This window comes from Sparassis crispa (genome assembly GCF_003851025.1).
Source record: "Sparassis crispa DNA, contig_000003F, whole genome shotgun sequence".
NCBI lineage: Eukaryota > Fungi > Basidiomycota > Agaricomycetes > Polyporales > Sparassidaceae > Sparassis > Sparassis crispa.
In genome coordinates, this window is record NW_020939750.1 from 3,541,079 (window position 1) to 3,557,457 (window position 16,379).

At 51.3% G+C, this 16,379-nt stretch overlaps 9 protein-coding genes across 9 annotated transcripts; 6 read left to right on the forward strand and 3 right to left on the reverse strand.

Moving 5' to 3' along the window:
* Positions 1-524: 524 nt before the first annotated feature.
* SCP_0412830 (hypothetical protein) lies at positions 525-878 on the forward strand (the record flags this gene model as incomplete). Its single annotated transcript, XM_027758008.1, has 1 exon — positions 525-878. One exon carries the CDS (start codon positions 525-527, stop codon positions 876-878), a length of 354 nt encoding a protein of 117 aa, XP_027613809.1.
* Positions 879-1,791: 913 nt separating this feature from the next.
* SCP_0412840 (hypothetical protein) lies at positions 1,792-2,373 on the forward strand (the record flags this gene model as incomplete). The annotated part of the gene is made up of 1 exon (XM_027758009.1): positions 1,792-2,373. One exon carries the CDS (start codon positions 1,792-1,794, stop codon positions 2,371-2,373), a length of 582 nt encoding a protein of 193 aa, XP_027613810.1.
* Positions 2,374-3,482: 1,109 nt separating this feature from the next.
* SCP_0412850 (hypothetical protein) lies at positions 3,483-4,067 on the forward strand (the record flags this gene model as incomplete). Its single annotated transcript, XM_027758010.1, has 1 exon — positions 3,483-4,067. One exon carries the CDS (start codon positions 3,483-3,485, stop codon positions 4,065-4,067), a length of 585 nt encoding a protein of 194 aa, XP_027613811.1.
* A 278-nt stretch (positions 4,068-4,345) lies between these two features.
* On the reverse strand, positions 4,346-4,588 carry SCP_0412860 (hypothetical protein; the record flags this gene model as incomplete). Its single annotated transcript, XM_027758011.1, has 1 exon — positions 4,346-4,588. The coding sequence occupies one exon, from the start codon at positions 4,586-4,588 to the stop codon at positions 4,346-4,348; it is 243 nt and encodes an 80-aa protein (XP_027613812.1).
* A 2,187-nt stretch (positions 4,589-6,775) lies between these two features.
* SCP_0412870 (hypothetical protein) lies at positions 6,776-7,504 on the reverse strand (the record flags this gene model as incomplete). Its single annotated transcript, XM_027758012.1, has 1 exon — positions 6,776-7,504. One exon carries the CDS (start codon positions 7,502-7,504, stop codon positions 6,776-6,778), a length of 729 nt encoding a protein of 242 aa, XP_027613813.1.
* Positions 7,505-8,560: 1,056 nt separating this feature from the next.
* SCP_0412880 (hypothetical protein) lies at positions 8,561-9,142 on the forward strand (the record flags this gene model as incomplete). Its single annotated transcript, XM_027758013.1, has 1 exon — positions 8,561-9,142. The coding sequence occupies one exon, from the start codon at positions 8,561-8,563 to the stop codon at positions 9,140-9,142; it is 582 nt and encodes a 193-aa protein (XP_027613814.1).
* A 906-nt stretch (positions 9,143-10,048) lies between these two features.
* SCP_0412890 (hypothetical protein) lies at positions 10,049-10,597 on the forward strand (the record flags this gene model as incomplete). Its single annotated transcript, XM_027758014.1, has 1 exon — positions 10,049-10,597. One exon carries the CDS (start codon positions 10,049-10,051, stop codon positions 10,595-10,597), a length of 549 nt encoding a protein of 182 aa, XP_027613815.1.
* Positions 10,598-13,040: 2,443 nt separating this feature from the next.
* Positions 13,041-13,598, forward strand: SCP_0412900 (hypothetical protein; the record flags this gene model as incomplete). The annotated part of the gene is made up of 1 exon (XM_027758015.1): positions 13,041-13,598. One exon carries the CDS (start codon positions 13,041-13,043, stop codon positions 13,596-13,598), a length of 558 nt encoding a protein of 185 aa, XP_027613816.1.
* Positions 13,599-14,161: 563 nt separating this feature from the next.
* Positions 14,162-16,194, reverse strand: SCP_0412910 (MFS general substrate transporter; the record flags this gene model as incomplete). The annotated part of the gene is made up of 12 exons (XM_027758016.1): positions 14,162-14,243; positions 14,310-14,426; positions 14,484-14,566; positions 14,636-14,859; positions 14,916-14,988; positions 15,036-15,064; positions 15,115-15,151; positions 15,205-15,468; positions 15,527-15,735; positions 15,786-15,856; positions 15,918-15,993; positions 16,050-16,194. 12 exons carry the CDS (start codon positions 16,192-16,194, stop codon positions 14,162-14,164), a joined length of 1,410 nt encoding a protein of 469 aa, XP_027613817.1.
* Positions 16,195-16,379: the final 185 nt, after the last annotated feature.

Below are 16,379 nucleotides of genomic sequence, written 5' to 3' on the forward strand. Positions count from 1 at the left end.
TGCTTATGCGCCGCTAGTAAACGGGACGTCTTGATTTGGATCGCCGACATGCATGGCGGGCCCGGAAAGCGTATGGAGGAGATTTGTTTCGCTGTCTACGCAGAACAATATGCTTACTATAGGGTTCCTGAAGTGTCGACAGGCCATGTTCGGGGACGAAATGTGAGACCTATACCCGACCAATCCAAGTATGCCAGACGTTCTACAAGGTATTAGCAGCATTGTTTGTTTCGATTTCCGCTCAGGTGCCACCAACTGTAGAGTCTCTGGAACAGAGAATAGATACAGAAACGTAGACCAAGGCATGAAGCTTGACGAGTAATTATAAGCATTAGTGGACTCTTGAAGGATCACAGGACCGCGGTTGACGATGAACTAGACGTAAGGGGAAGGTGCCCTTCCCGATATAGAACGACACAGTTGAACTTGAACCACGTGTCGTTTCGTTCATCATTGATAAACGTCGGTGCCCGTACCATATTGCTTTTTGAGTTCTTAAGCTAATGAGAGTTTTCATACAGCACATGGTCCTCAGGATTGGCGGTTGGGTGTTGACTTACCGCCAAGTTCGAACGTGGTTGGAGCTGGGCGGGCAGGACACCAAGAACCTCAAACCCTATGAGCTTTCCGGAGCACTAGACGATTGGTTCAAGGAGAGGAAAATTGAGGACATGACTCCCATTCCGACTGACTATCCTCACGGAACCAAAAAGCCAGTTGTCATTCTGGCAACGAGATACTACCAGGATCCCGCTGCGACGGTGACGCACTACACGCTTTTCGTGGAGAAGGGAGACAAGACGGATAGAGACACGGCAGTGGAGAAGGAAGACAAGGGCGGTGGAGTAGAGAAAGAGGACGGCGATAAAGAGGAATAGTAGAAGTTGGATGCCGGCCAGATGCTTGATTGTATCGCATTGACTAGGTAACTTCTGGAGTGCTTGTGTCTGAACACGAGAATAGCAACAGTGCCGGTGAACAAACGGAAGTTTCTTTATACGCGCTGCGGGACTTCGGAAATTTAGGAATAGATTCGACAATAATGTAATTACCTCTCTTCTAGTTCTAGTCCGAGTTGTACTTTCTCCCGCGTCGGCTGCAACAGTTGATACTACAAGCAAATGAGAAACGTTACACTGGACATACCTCTGATATGCTTCCTCGTTATGAGCCAGCAGCGGGTCGTCGTAAGACAGAGGCACTAAGAGGCACGGCCTTACATCATAAAACCGGGATATTTTTATACTGTCTAGCATGTTTATGTACCGTACCGCTAGGAAACAGGAGGTCTTGATTTGGATCGCCGCGGTTCAAGAGCAGTGCGTGGCGGGCCCGGAAAGAGTATGGAGATTTGTTTCGCTGTCTACGCAGAACAATATGCTTACTATAGGGTTCCTGACGTGCCGACAGGCCATTTTAGGCGGCGAGATGTGAGACTCCTATAGCTGACCTATCCGTTCTACAAGGTACTAGCAGCATTGTTTGTTTTGATTTCCGCTCAGGTGCCACCGACTGTAGAGTCTCTGGAACCGAAAATAGATACAGAAACGTTGACCAAGGCATGAAGCTTGACGAGCAATTATAAGCATTAGTGAACTCTTGAAGGATCACAGGAACACGGTTGACGATGAACTAGATTCTAACGTAAGCGGAAGGTGGGCTTCCCGATATAGAAGGACACAGTTGAACTTGAACCACGTGTTGTTTCATTCGTCAATATTGATAAACGTCTGTGCCCGTACCATTTGGCTTTTCGAGTTCTTAAGCTAATGAGAATTTTCAGTACAGCTCATGGTCCTCAGGATTGGCGGTTGGGTGTTGACTTTCGACCAAGTTCGAACGTGGTTGGAGCTGGGCGGGCAGGACACCAAGAATCTCGAACTCTATGAGCTTTCCGGAGCTCTAGAGGATTGGTTCAAGAAGCGGAAAATTGACGACATGCTTCCCATTCCGACTGACTATCCTCACGGAAGCAAGCAGCCAGTTATCATGCTGGTGACGAGATACCACCCGGATCCCGCTGCCACGGTGGCGCGCTACACGCGTTTCGTGGAACGAGACGTTGACCGCGAAGTGAAGCGGCGGGTGTTGGAGGAGACCGGGTTTAAGGATGACGACTTGCGCTGGGTGACTGTCGCCGATCCATACTTCCAGTATCCTGTGGTGTACAAGAGGCCCAGGAACTACGTCCTCTGGCCTGAGACGGGCGTGCCTCCTCAGAAAGACAGAGCCGAGAAGATGGCGGATGCAGACAAGAAGGGGACGGTGGAGGACAAAGAAGATGGAGAAAAGAAAGAGGACGCGGGAGACACGGTGGACGGAGACAAGAAAGAGGAGGGTGACGAGGAGTCGGATGTCACCCAGACGGTTTGATCGTGTCACGTTGAGTCATTACTTTCAGTATTCCTGTGTATCCGAGTGCAAGAATAACAACAGCGTTGGTGAACAAACAGAAGTCTCTATGTCCACTGTGGAGCTTCGGAAATTCGATGAATAGATCCGACAGTGTTGTAATTGCTTCTCTTCCACTCGAAATACTACCGATTCTGACGGGACTCGCCCTGCCAGTGATTTCTCCACGTCGACAGGCCAGCCCTGGCCAGCCAGTCGCGCCTGTGGCTTCAACAGCTAATGCTACTGGCAGACGAGGAACCTGGGACTAGGCGTCCATCCGACACGCCTCCGTGCATTGTTAGAGCAGCAGATGGTGGTCCAAACGGCTGTAAAGCCAGGGAAGTAAAAGCTTGAACAGGTTACAACTGCACGACGATGAGGAGCAGGCTCCCGACTGAGGAGTACGTGCTCCACTTGTGGTGTGGAGAATGTGTGTATACTGCCAGTCTGAGGAAACGCGAGATCTTGCAAGCGATTTGGATTGTCCCCATTGGAAAGCCGTACTTCTTGTCGAACACGGCGGTGGGCCCTAAGGGCTCTGGATAGAGTGTGGAAAAAATTGTTTTTTGCTGTCCGCGTATAATGTGCGCCAACTACAGGTTTACTGAGGCATTGAAAAGGTATTTCGCAAGGCGATATTATAGATGTAAGAATTGGGGTTACTTACTGCGCCTGACCTACCCAAGCACACCAGAGATTCTATTCTGCACTGGTTATTTTGATCTCCGCTCAGGTGCTACCGACAGTAGAACGTCTGAAATAGAGACTAGATACAGAGCTCGAGTACACTGTGTGAAGTACTAGTGAATCTTTGAAGGATACAGGAACGCAGGCTGGCGACGTTCGAACTAGAATCGGACGGAAAGGGAAGGTGCCCTTCCCGATGTAGAAGGATACAGTCCACGTGCCCACCACAACTTGGAAGGCTTGAAGTCGTAAAGTCTATTACTACGGTACACTGGTTTCTACCTCATTCAGTTACCAGTATCACTTCACTAGCATCATCTGTAACTGCTCATTGTTTCGTCAACGTCAGTGCCGTCTGTACAATTTGGTTCTTCTCAAGTTGATGTGAATTTTCAGTTGTCATGGTTCTCAGGATTGGAGGTTGGATGTTCACTTATGACCAAGTTCGCACATGGTTGGAGCGCGGCGGGCGGAAATACGAGATTCTCGAGTATTATGAGCTTTCCGGAGCACTCAAGGAGTGGTTCGAGGAGAGGCAAATCAGATATATGGCTCCCATCCCGACTGATTATCCTCGCGGAAGCAAGCAGCCAGTTATCCTTCTGACTACGAGATACTACGTGGATCCCGCTGCGACAGTGATGCACTACACGCGTTTCGTGGAGAGAGCCGTTGACCGCAAAGTGAAGCGGCAGGTGTTGGAGGAGACCGGGTTCAAGGATGACGACTTGCGCTGGGTGACTGTCATTGACCCGTACTTCCATGACCCTGTGATGTTCAGGTATCCCAGGAACTATGCCCTCTGGCCTGAGACGGGCGCGCCGCCAGAGGAAGAAGAAGCCGAGAATAAGGGGGATGGAGACAACGAAGTGGAGAAGAGAGCCAAAGAGGATGGGGACAAGAAGGAGCAGACGTCGAGTGGTACGCACAACAGTGTCGGTGTACAAACAGAAGTTTCTATAACATCTGGCACTATGGTGCTTTAGAGATTTGATGAATAGGTTTGATAATAACAGATACCTCTTCCAGTACTAAGGGTAATCGCCTTGCTTCCTCTAGGTCGATAGGCTACGGTCCTGGCAAGCCAGTCGTGGATTCAACAGTTAATGGTACCAGCGGACAAGGGACGACGGACTGGATATACTATGTCCGACACGCCTGTGTGCCCTCAGGCTGCGCGAGCAGCGGGTCGTGGTAAGACAGCGGCATGGCATTAAAACTGGGAAATTAAACTCGAACAGCTGCGTGACGATGGGGAGCAGGATCACGACGGCGGGGAGGCAGGGCCAGACCTGTTGTCGACGACGAGCTCCCACTGTATATACGTCGTCGCTGTTCTCCCAGCCGCCCGCCGGACTAGCGGGACGGGGGCCGAGTAGTCCGCGTGCAATGGAGGAACAACGCGCCCGTCGTCGCTGTCCGTCGTCCCTATGTGCTCGCTGTGCTGGAGGCAGTCCTGCGTGCAGTTGAGCACACTGAATTTGTTGGTTTCCTCGCCGCGTGGCATACAGGCCGCTATGGATCATCGAGTGGGTCGCGGCGGACGTCGGGCTAACTGCATGATCGATGCTGCTAGGCTACCATGACAGATCAAGGTCACTATGCTCATATTTGCCGTTAATATGTTTCGCAGACTGATTCTGCCTAGTTGGCAGATGTTAGTATGCTTCGAGTGGGTGTAACAGGAATTGTGTCTGCAGATTTGTTGATAAGCGTGGTGTAGGTCCTCCCTTTTGATTCAGTCCCTCTTCGTTCTCGCTCCCCTTTATCTAATTGCACTGGCACCAATGGCGGTATACTTCTAAGGATGTACTCTCTCGCTATTCTGTGAGTTATTGTATTTTCAGATCAGCGTTTTCCCTAGCTATCGACCCTTCTCTAAGCGCGATTAACGCAACTACCGATTGGATGATTTTTCGGTCGCAATATGAGGTCTCCTGGCTGCTTCTACCGTATCGCAGAACTATAAGTTGCTGAATCGTTACGAACTGTGACAGCAAGGAGCTTTTTTTCCTCTGAGGCTTTCTGGCGTGCGGTACTCTCGTCCTTTATCTTCGGCTCACGATGGGTAAAGCGAAAGCTGATGATATTTTCCTCGAAGGCTTCATCATAGCATGCGCGAAACGCGTTATGTGTTACGCGCACTGTTACTGATGGGTCCAACTTGTGTGGAGAAGAGTACAGTGGGATCGTTTCCTTACTCTGACGCTAGCTGCACTGACTTCGTGCATCTAGCTTACGAGTTCTACAATTCAACAAGGCTCAGAAATCACGGGGCACAATCTTCAACCACTTACCGACGAAAATTCAAACCATTCGCGTCCAACTTGCTGACTCTCGCGAGGTCGTCTTTGGTCGACACACCTGAATTCGACGATACCAACAAGTCAGATACCGAGATACTCAGAACGACCGCGAGATTACTCTCCAAGACGTAAGTTCTGGTGTGGAAGAGCCTTCGCACTTTTTTTGCGATTTTAGGCACACGAGACGCATCACACTTGTGGGTATCTCATCTGCATGCACCGGATTTCTGACAAGCGCATTGCCAGAACCCCGCTCGTGAACGTTCGCATATTCATGAACTTATGCGAGCCCTGTGTTACGTGGAATGTCATCATAGCTATCACTATTCGACGGGGCTGGGTGCCGTCTAATCTTCGTCGGCGCTGGGAGGAAGAATTTCAAGAGAGATGGTGGAACCCTATACTGGATCTCGGGTCGGTAACTGCTAGGTTCCTGGGCACCTTCGAGACGGCTCGGACCATCATCGACAGGATTCTCATGAAGGGCTCTGTGCCAAGCCCTGTTGCGCTTCAGGAATAAATGGTGTGTCTCAAGGGATGGATGAACGGACCCGAGGTGGGGAAAGCGTTACTTGCAGACACAGAAGGAAGATTTTCGCGATTCGAGAGAACGAAAATATGCAGGAGGATTCCGGGATGCTTCGGGTGGTCGTTGACTCAGTATAACGAGTTAGAGGAGAATATCGAAGCCTGCGGCGAGATATGAGAGATGACGATCTGGTCAAGGATCTGAATCCTGACACTTTTCGCCTACATATACAAGCAGTAAGTTCTTGGCCTTCTTCTTTGCGGCATTATCCTAATAGTGTTCTATACAGCGGCATTCAAGTTGCATTTAGTTCACAGTTCGTGTCTTGGAGCCGTATCCACTTTGCGAATGAAGCTGTCACTCTCCACGCATTAATCAGTTGACTTGCATGCGCAAGGCTTGGCGAGGCTGCTGCCAAATACTACTGCGCGGCGCTGGAGCCCATTCTCCGTTGTCATATCTTCGCATTTAACCGCTTCCTAGTACCCGCCAAGAGCGATGCGCTCCTCTTTACTCCTTCCACTTACTAGAAGGGATTTAGTTGTGTACAAGAGAATGAGAATGGTACTTCCTGCCGTCTGGCGGTCATATTCATTACGAGCCGCGTGTAAGACGTCGATTCTCCTGAATGGCATAAGCCCTGTGATGAATACTTAAAACAGTACCGAGACCCTGGCTACTTACCTAGCAACATTAATCTCAGTGGCGTGATCTACGCTTGTTGATGTCCGTCATAGCAAGTCTCGATGTCAGTCTTTGGGCGATTCATCCGATATTCAGCAGGTGCACATTTCTTTGGTACGATAATAGACAGACGAACGCAGCAGACCGATATGTGGAAGTATCATGCATTGAGAACCTAGGCCTCAGCCTCCAGCTTCTCCCTCTTTGCCACATTTTTTACGACAGTCAAAAACGCACCCTCCAGTTTCTCCGCAGTGTCCCACCCCTTGCCCATTGGGGTGGGGTTCCTCCTCGCCGTGACCTGCTTCTGTGCCTCGCCTTCGCTGTCATCCTCCTTTGTGATTTGAAAGCGGAATGTGTAAAACCGCCCGCCCAGTACCAGCATACCCACGAAATCCTCGTGTGGATCCTTGCCACCTATAATCGACATGTATTCGCGCAGCTGGATTATTGAAGATTCCTGTGACTCATCATTCTTCTTGACTTCGATGCACATGACTGGGATGTCTCGGATGCCATCACAGAGAACAACGACGAAGTCGGGAATGTAGACTTTTGTGTCTCGAGACAATGCCTGGACTACCTTTCCCATGGAGTCTGTCGACAATCCTTCCTGCCACAATTCCGCATTGTGTACTTCTTCGTCGGATCCTTCGTCACTGGATTCGTCGTCATCGGTTTCTTCGTCGTCGGGCTCTTCGTCATCGGGTTCTTCATCATTAGGTTCTTCGCCAGCGTATACAGACTCTCTAAGCTTAGTCTGTGGCTTGACCATGTAGTGATCATCTGAAAAAACGAGGTTGGCGAGTCGATCTATAGGACCATACCAGGACGCCTCCAGTGAAGGTGGATAAAGGGACATCTGGCGAAACCGTGCTCTTAACCACGCAGGGATTGCAGGCATAGGGACTGGATGAAAAAGCAGTAGCATTGGTCAGTAATGTAGGAAGCAATATGTGAGAGAACTCACTATCCGTGAGCAACATATGATACTCACTAGAAGAGAATGATGAACAGCGCAACTGTAGGGTAGCGAGCTAGAGGCACCCATATATATATTTGCATGAGCAGTGTCTAAGACGCCCACACACGGCACCAATCCGAAGACACATGTCTGCAACGTGAGGAATGACCAACTGCGAACGAAAGAAAATTTCACGTTTCGAGGTATTGAGAGGCTAGAACCAACAACGAGTACATGAAATCGGTTCTGTATAGAATATTGGGTCAAGCTTACCCACAATTGGAACAAAAAAGATCTCTCCATAATGCAGCGAGGTGAGTCAGGAGCCCAACACAATTGCGTTACAACCAGCACACCACACAATGGGGCACCGCTGCCACATCGTTGTGTCATCTCTGGTGCCTGCGCTAAGCTATCGAATACCACGCGCACCAACGAAGTAGTATTATACCACTTATGGGATAACGACTCACATGTGGTGTTGCGGTGCTAGGTCACATTGGTACTAGGGTAGTACCAACATACTCGGCCGGGACCTGAAGATTCTGATAATAAGACATTTGCCCCGACTTCACACATCGAGATTCTCCACGATAGGAAGGTCGGAAACGGAAACTCAGTGATTGACAACACGTTGGAGGAGACGAAATGCTGACTCTATACCTGCGCGGATACGTCCTAGAAAAGATGGCGGTGCCATCACATCAAAAAACTTCCAGGGACCTGATCATGGAAAACCGTCGTCTCCAGGGCAGTCTGCAAGCCTTTTGGTGACAGTAAGGGCAAACAGGCAATTGTTTCTAAGATGTGACAACAAGGACCCACAAAGCAACACCGAAGCGCTGTGTCAGTATCACGTGATGCATGCGTATATAGACTCAGCGTATCGCGGCTCCGACAGCTAGCATCGTCTTTACTATTCATCGTTGATAATGTCAGTGCTACCCAAATCATCTGGCTCTTCTCAAGCTGACGTGAATTTTCAGTACAGTTGTCATGGTCCTCAGGATTGGCGGTTGGGTGTTGACTTACGACCAAGTTCGAACGTGGTTGGAAGTGGGCGGGCGAGACTCCAAGAATCTCGAGTTCTACGAGCTTTCTGGAGCACTAAAGGATTGGTTCCGGGAGAGGCAAATTGAGGACATGGTTCCTATTCCGACTGACTATCCTCACGGAACCAAGCAGCCAGTTATCATTCTGGCAACGAGATACTACCAGGATCCTGCTGCGACGGTGACGCACTACACGCTTTTCGCGGAGCGAGATTTTGAGCGCGAGGTGAAGCGGCGGGTGCTGGAGGAGACCGGGTTTAAGGATGACGACTTGCGCTGGGTGACCGTCATTGACCCATACTTCCAGTACCCTGTGGTGGTGTACAAGAAGCCCAGGAACTATGCTCTCTGGCCTGAGACGGGCAGGCCGCCTAAGAAAGACAAAACCAAGAAAAAGGCGGATGGAGACGAGAAAGGGGAGGAGGAAGACAAGGAAGGTGGAGACAAGAAAGAGGAGGGCGACAAGGAAGATGGAGACAAGAATGAGCAGGGCGACAAGGAGTCGGAGCTCACCCAAACTGTTTGATTATGTTACGTTGATTTGGTACTTCCAGTATTCTTTTGTGTCCGAATGCAAGAGTAACAACAGTGTTGGGGAACAAACGGAAGTTTCTACATCCACTGAGGAGCTTCGGAAATTCGATGAATAGGCCTAGTACTACCAAGTCTGACGGGACTAACCTTGCCAGTGCTTTCTCCGCATCGACAGGCTAGCCAGCCAGTCGCGGCAGTGGATTTCAACAGCTAATGCTACCGGCAGATGAGGAACTTTTTCCGACTGGGCATACGTCCGACATGCAGCGGGTCGTCGTCGTAGGGGCCGTAAAGCCGAGGAGATAAAAATTGAACAACTTACAGCTGCACGAGGACGAGGAGCAGGCGTCTACTTCTAGTAGGAAACGCGCGATGGAAAGCCGTAATTGTTGTCGAACAGGCGGCGGGCCCTAAAGTCCCCGGAAAGAGTGTTTCTGAAGGCGAGATGTGAGAATTGGGGTCGCCTACGCCTGGCCTATCCAAGTACACGAGACATTCTACTCTGCATTGGTTCCACTCCGGTGCTACTGACAGTAGAACATCTGAAACAGAGACTAGATACAGAGATTGAGCACGCAGTGTGAAGTGCTACTGAATCTTTGAAGGATACAGGAATGCAGGCTGGCGATATTCGAACTAGAATCGGACGGAAAGGGAAGGTGCCCTTCCCGATATAGAAGGACACAGTTGAACACTGGTAACCACGTGTCCACAGCGAGATGTACCTGCGTACTTCAAGTCATAAAGTCTATTACTTACGGTACACTGGTTTCTACCTCATTCAGTTACCAGCATTAGTCCACCAGCATCATCTCTAACTGCTCATTGTTTCGTCAACGTTAGTGGCGCCCGTGCAAAAAGTTGGTCCTTCTCAAGCTGATGTGAAATTTCAGTTGTCATGGTCCTCAGGATTGCCGGTTGGGTGTTGACTCATGACGAAGTTCGAACGTGGTTAGAGCTGGGCGGGCAGGACACCAAGAACCTCGAGCTTTATGAGCTTTCCGGAGCACTAAAGGATTGGTTCGAGGAGCGGGAAATTGACGACATGCTTCCCATTCCGACTGACTATCTTCACGGAAGCAAGCAGCCAGTTATCATTCTGGCAACGAGATACCACCAGGATCCCACTGCCACGGTGGCGCGCTACACACGTTTCGTGGAGCGAAACGTTGACCGCGAAGTGAAGCGGCGGGTGTTGGAGGAGACCGGGTTTAAGGATGACGACTTGCGCTGGGTGACTGTCGCCGATCCATACTTCCAGTATCCTGTGGTGTACAAGAGGCCCAGGAACTACGTCCTCTGGCCTGAGACGGGCGTGCCTCCTCAGAAAGACAGAGCCGAGAAGATGGCGGATGCAGACAAAGAATTGGAGAAGGAAGATGAGGATGGAGACAAGAAGGGAGACAATAAGGAGGAGCAGACATCGGAGGTCACCGAGAGTGCTTGATTGTGTCGTACTGATTCCGTACTTCCGGTACTCCTTTGTGTTCGAACACAAGAATAATAACAGTGGATGTCGGTGAACAAACAAAACATTTTGTCATCCAGTACTGTGGGGCTTTGGAAATTCGATGAATAACTTGAAGGTTGATAAGCTCTTCCAGTACTATTCAGCATCCGACGGTAAACGCCTTGCCTTCTCCACATCGATAGGCCAGCCAGTAATGGATTCACAGGTAATGCTACGTCGTCTCCGGCAAACGAAGGACGTTGGACGGGGAATATGATGTGCACATCGTCGCGGTACCGTCCCAAGGCCAACTCTCAGGCTGGCTTGATAGGGGGCGCGACGACCGCCATAATTCGTTGGCCCGTTTCCAGCCTCGCGCAGTCCTAACATAAGTACTGTCAGCTTACACAGGAACTCGTCAACGCACACTAGGACTGCCTTCACCGACTCAATCTCATATCAGCCGTACTCGAGTCTTCTGCATTGGAATTAATGAGGCGGGCGGATGCAGCGTAGAACGGCATGACACAGCAGAAAGGGAAGGTAGGTTGCCCTATATAGAATGACCCAGATTGCCACATCACCACCTGATGCGTTCGACGAGACGCGGCCGGTGTACTTTGAGAAACATAATATGACTGCGGCCATGTTGCTTTACCTACGGTGCTTTCTATGGCAGACCCTTAGATCTGCGCAGGGCGTGTTCCAGTGCTTATTGACCTTCAGTAGCGGGGAGCTCAGCCGTATCAGATCGGTGCACTGATGCTCTGGAGAGTAGGATAGAGAAACTGCAGGGGCATTAATACTGACGGATCGGGGAGATCCACCAAGACCAATCGTAACAACCGAGAATCATCATACAGCCAGCGTCCCGTAAAATACAATACCAACAGTCTGAAGCCACATGATTGCAACATGAGTATTGACCAACTGAGAACGAAAGAAAAAGACACGTTCCGAAACAGATGGACAGGCTAGAACCGACAACACGTACGTGACAGCAGCCCTATCTTGCATGGCTACACAAAATCTAGAAGATTGAGTAAAGCCTCTCCACATTTGAAAAAGACGACCTCTTCCATACTGCAGTCGCCGACTACCAAAGTGAGTCAGGAGCCCATTGAAGACAATTGCATTGTGACACGCAAATCACAAGACACAATGGCACATTGCTGCCACATTGTAGGACGATCTTGGATGAGCTTCTACGGTAATCTCTTGCATCTCTTACTGCACAATCAGATGACAGGAATACCTCGCGGAATGCGGGATAATGATGCGGCGTCGTGGTACTAGTGCCAGCCGGCACCGCCTCGCCTGAAGATCTGATAATGAGAAATTTGTCCTAGCTTCGTGCCTCTGAAATTATTCCGCGATAGGAAGGATGGAAACGGAAACTCAACTTGACCCCACGTTGGAGGGGACGAAACGCTGACTCTATACCAGCGTGGACGCGCTCCGGAGAAGATGGCGGTGCCATCATATCAAGAACATTCCACGGTCCTTATCATGGGAGAACGTCGCCAGTCTGCATGCACTTTGGTGGCAATAAGGACAAACAGGCAATTGTGTCGAAGATATGACAACAAGGACCCACAAACCAACCTCCGCCGAAAGCGCTGTGGCGTCATATCACGTGCATCAGGAAAACCCCACGCTGCATGCACCACATCAGGAAAACCCAACTTTTCCTTAGGGACTTATTTAGACTTTTGGGTCTGGCAACCCTTATTTAAGGCCATAAGTGTTTAAATAAGTCTCAATAAGTCGAATTTCAGACACTCAGGGAATATGCCTTAGGCCCTTTTTGTCCTTATGTCCTTAAATAAGGACCATAAGTTTATATAAGTTATTTAAGTGTCTTCTTAAGGAAAATCTTACTGGCTAATTAGCATAGGTAAATTACCGGTAAATGATAGAAATTCAGACTGGCCGAAAACGCCTGGTAAAATAAGGTAAATTAGACCCGGATTTCCAACGAGTGCGCGGCGGCAAAGTCGATACCAGCAGGGATATTCTACGCCCCTGGAGAATCAAATAACATTTTCGTAGTGCTGCCTCGTTTATTGAAGGTGAATTTACTACTGAGAACCCTCAGAAGTGACAGGCCCTTCCAGACGCTAAGCCACACTCCACCAATCATCTAGGCTACTCAGCACCTCTTTCCACCTGTATTTATATGTTCAACAGCTGTCCTGCGAGCCATGCACCTGCTGTTAGGCTGCGGCCAACGTGGAAGGCCGTACAAAAGTCACTTCTAGAGAAAGTTCTGCTCCAGTAAATTTACCGTAATTTACATACGTAAAATAGGACCCGCGGTGGCGCCAATGTACATGTTTCCCCGCGCACTAAATTCGTCTTAACTCATCGTTGGTAACGTCAGTGCTGCCCGTATCATTCGGCACTTCTCAACCTGATGTGAATTTCCAACACAGGGATCATGGTCCTCAGAATTGCCGGTTGGGTGTTGACTCACGACCAGGTTCGAACATGGTTGGAGCTGGGCGGGCGCGACTGCAAGAATCTCGAGCTTTATGAGCTTTCCGGAGCACTCAAGGATTGGTTCGAGGAGAGGCACATTGGGAACATGGCTCCCATCCCGACTGACTATCCTCACGGAAGCAAGCAGCCAGTCATCATTCTGACAACGAGATACTACCAGGATCCCGCTGCGACGGTGGCGCACTGGAAGCGCTTCAAGGAGCGAAATGTTGATCGCGCAATCAAGCGACGGGTCATAAAGGAGACCGGGTTTAAGGACGACGACTTGCGCTGGGTGACTGTCGTCGACCCGTACTTCCAGTACCCTGTGGTGTACAAGAATCCCCGAAACTACGCCCTCTGGCCTGAGACGGGCAGGCCGCCTGAGAATGATGGAGCTGAAAAGAAGGCAGGAGGTGATAAGGAAGTGGAGAAGGGAGACGAGGAGGATGGAGGCAAGGAAGAGGAAGCGGAAGGCAACGAGGAGCAGACGTTGGACGTCACCCAGAATGATTGATTGTACAATGTATCACATTGATCCCGTACTTCCCGGAATTGATGAGGCGGGCGTATGCAGCTTAGAACGGCATGACAGAGCAGAAAGGGAAGGTAAGTTGCCCATATAGAATGACCCAGATTGCAACGCCACCACTTTGTGCGTTCGACGAGACGCGGCTCTGATACCGGTGTACTGTGAGAAATACAACATGACTGCGGTTATATTTGTTTTAACTACGGCGCGTAGCTATGGCAGACCCCTAGATCTGCGCAGGGCGTGTTCCAGTCCCCATCGGCCTGCAGTAGCGGGGAGCTCAATCGGTTCACTGATGAGGCTCGGGATTGGCACCACCTTGGAGAGTAGGAGTAGAAGAAACCGCAGGGGCATTAATACCGAAGAATCTGGAGATCCACCAACACCAATCGTAACGACCGAGAATCACGATACAGCCAGTTCCGGCGTCCCGTAAAATACAATACCAAGAAAATACAGTGGTCCACGTCTCGCTCGGGCTTCCTTTACCGCCACCCCTCACGAAGTCAAGATCGCCTCAGACCGTCCTGTGATGTCGATCCCTAGCATCAGTTATCTCTCATCGTCGAGTATCCCACATCGAGCCACGCCCGCATCTTCTCCCCATATCGTATCGTCGCCCACAACAGTCTAAAGCCACACCGCACACTCCGATCAGCACAGGTCATGCCAAAAGCACTAACGAATACGACTCACACGAACCCCGCCCACGCAAGCACCGCTGCGATCCCGTCTGTCGCCGCGACGCCGATAAGGTTGATCAGCGGCAGGACACCCGACGTCACCGCGCCGACTATCAGGTTGCGCGTGCCCCTGGCCGCGCGACTCACGATCAGTCGTGCTCGGGAGAAAGGGGGAGCCAGAGCTTACTTATGCGCCGCAATGAGCTCCGCACTGCGCGAGTGCATCACATCGACCATGTACGCCGCGAGCGGGCTCAGCACGAGGTCGACCTGCGCCCACCACACAAATAAATAAATAAGCACCATCAGAAACAATCGCTTAAGAGAATGGAGGCGCACCCCGATGCCGTTCATAAACAGACACACGAGATTAAGTGCGATCCCAACGCGCCCGGCGACGAACCGCGTCGTGAGCCCCGAGAAGAGGATCGAACACGGGACGAGCACGAGGGCGGGCAAGACCGTCGCGCGCAGCCGGTCCTCGGGCACCCACCTCCCGCCGCGGCGTGTGCGCCATTTCACCACGATCTTGTCGGAGATCCGCCCTGCGATGGGCGCGCCCACTGGTGGTGTTACTGGTCAGCGGTGTGAGAAGGGGAATGGGGGAGAGGTGACTGACTGACGTTGCCACAGCCGGCTGCCATGAAGAACGCGCCGATGAGGGCCTCATTCGTTATGTTGTAGCGTGCAGCCTGGGAAGTGTGAAGAGATCGAAAGAGTGCGGGCGAGATGGGCTTACGATGGTGTAGGGAAGCGGAACGAGGAGAACTACGAGATAAGTGTCAGCAATCCCACCGTGACTCTCAAGCAATGCTCACCAAAATCCGTCAGGAGCACAAACGTCGCTGCGAGCGTCTTACGACCAACGGTTAGCCCTACACCGCACTACCAGTGCAGAGTTCACTCACGATCGCGAAGAGGTTCGGACTGCGGAGCAACGCGATGCTCGCAAACGGGTTCAGCCACACCCACCGCCACCCCTCAGGCTCGTCCTCAGCAGACTTGTCCACGCCCCGCGCGCCAGGGTGGCTCGTCTCGGGGAGGTACACCGCAGTCAGGATAAGCGCAAGCACGCCTGCGAAGAACAGCGCGTACTGCGTGACGCGCCACGACGCATAATGCGTCGCGATGCCACCGACAACGGGCGCGAGCGCAACGCCGAGCTGCGTCGCCTGTAGAGTCAGACCGTCAGTGGCGTAAAGGAAAAAAAGCGCGCCGGAGGAGGCGTACACCGAAGAAGATTCCCATCGCAGTCCCACGCTCCTCGAGCTTGTAGATGTCGCCGATCACGCCCGCACCGACAGAGAGCCCGCTGGACGCACCGAAAGCCTGAACGACGCGCCATACCATGAGCGAACGGATGGACGTGGCTGTCCCGACACCCAGCGAGCCGGCGCAGAGGCAGGGCAAGGAGGCAAGGAAGACGGGTCGGCGGCCGTCTGGGTGAGAGGTCAGAGGGGGGTGGAGAGAGAGTGACAATCAACTTTACAGTGGCCGGAGTATGTCGCCCATATTAGGCTGCTGATGGCCCCGGAGAGCATCGCAAGACTGACAGCCAAACTATGCAGAAGAAGGAGCGAACGTGCAAGGATCAATATTGTGCAACTGGAGAGCAACTCACCTAATCACAGGCCCGGTAGAATGCAGTTCCCTCGCAATCTGGGGTATCGACGGTACGAAAGAGCCAGACACGAATACTGCAGCACCGAAATGCTCTGCGGGGGATTTCCTGGAGTTTCGCGTATGCACGTACGGGGAATGAGACCCGCCCAAGACACCACAGCTACGACTACTCTCTTCTGCCGGGGACTGAAGCGCAGGTATACCTTTTCATGTTCCAGGACGATTACGTCCACTGAGCTCTGGGGGTCCAAAAGGGATGTTTCTTCCGACTCCATAGAAACTAAGCTAGTCGCATAGATCAGGGAAAGATGAAACTAGTCCAGGAGAATATTTGGCCCTTCACGCTCAGTGAACCATAAGCAGAGCAGGCGCACTAAGAGCCGTCACTCAAAGAGGGGGATATGTGTGACCTGGTCACGGCGAGATAATGGTACGCGTCCTATTTTTAGAAGGGCGTGCC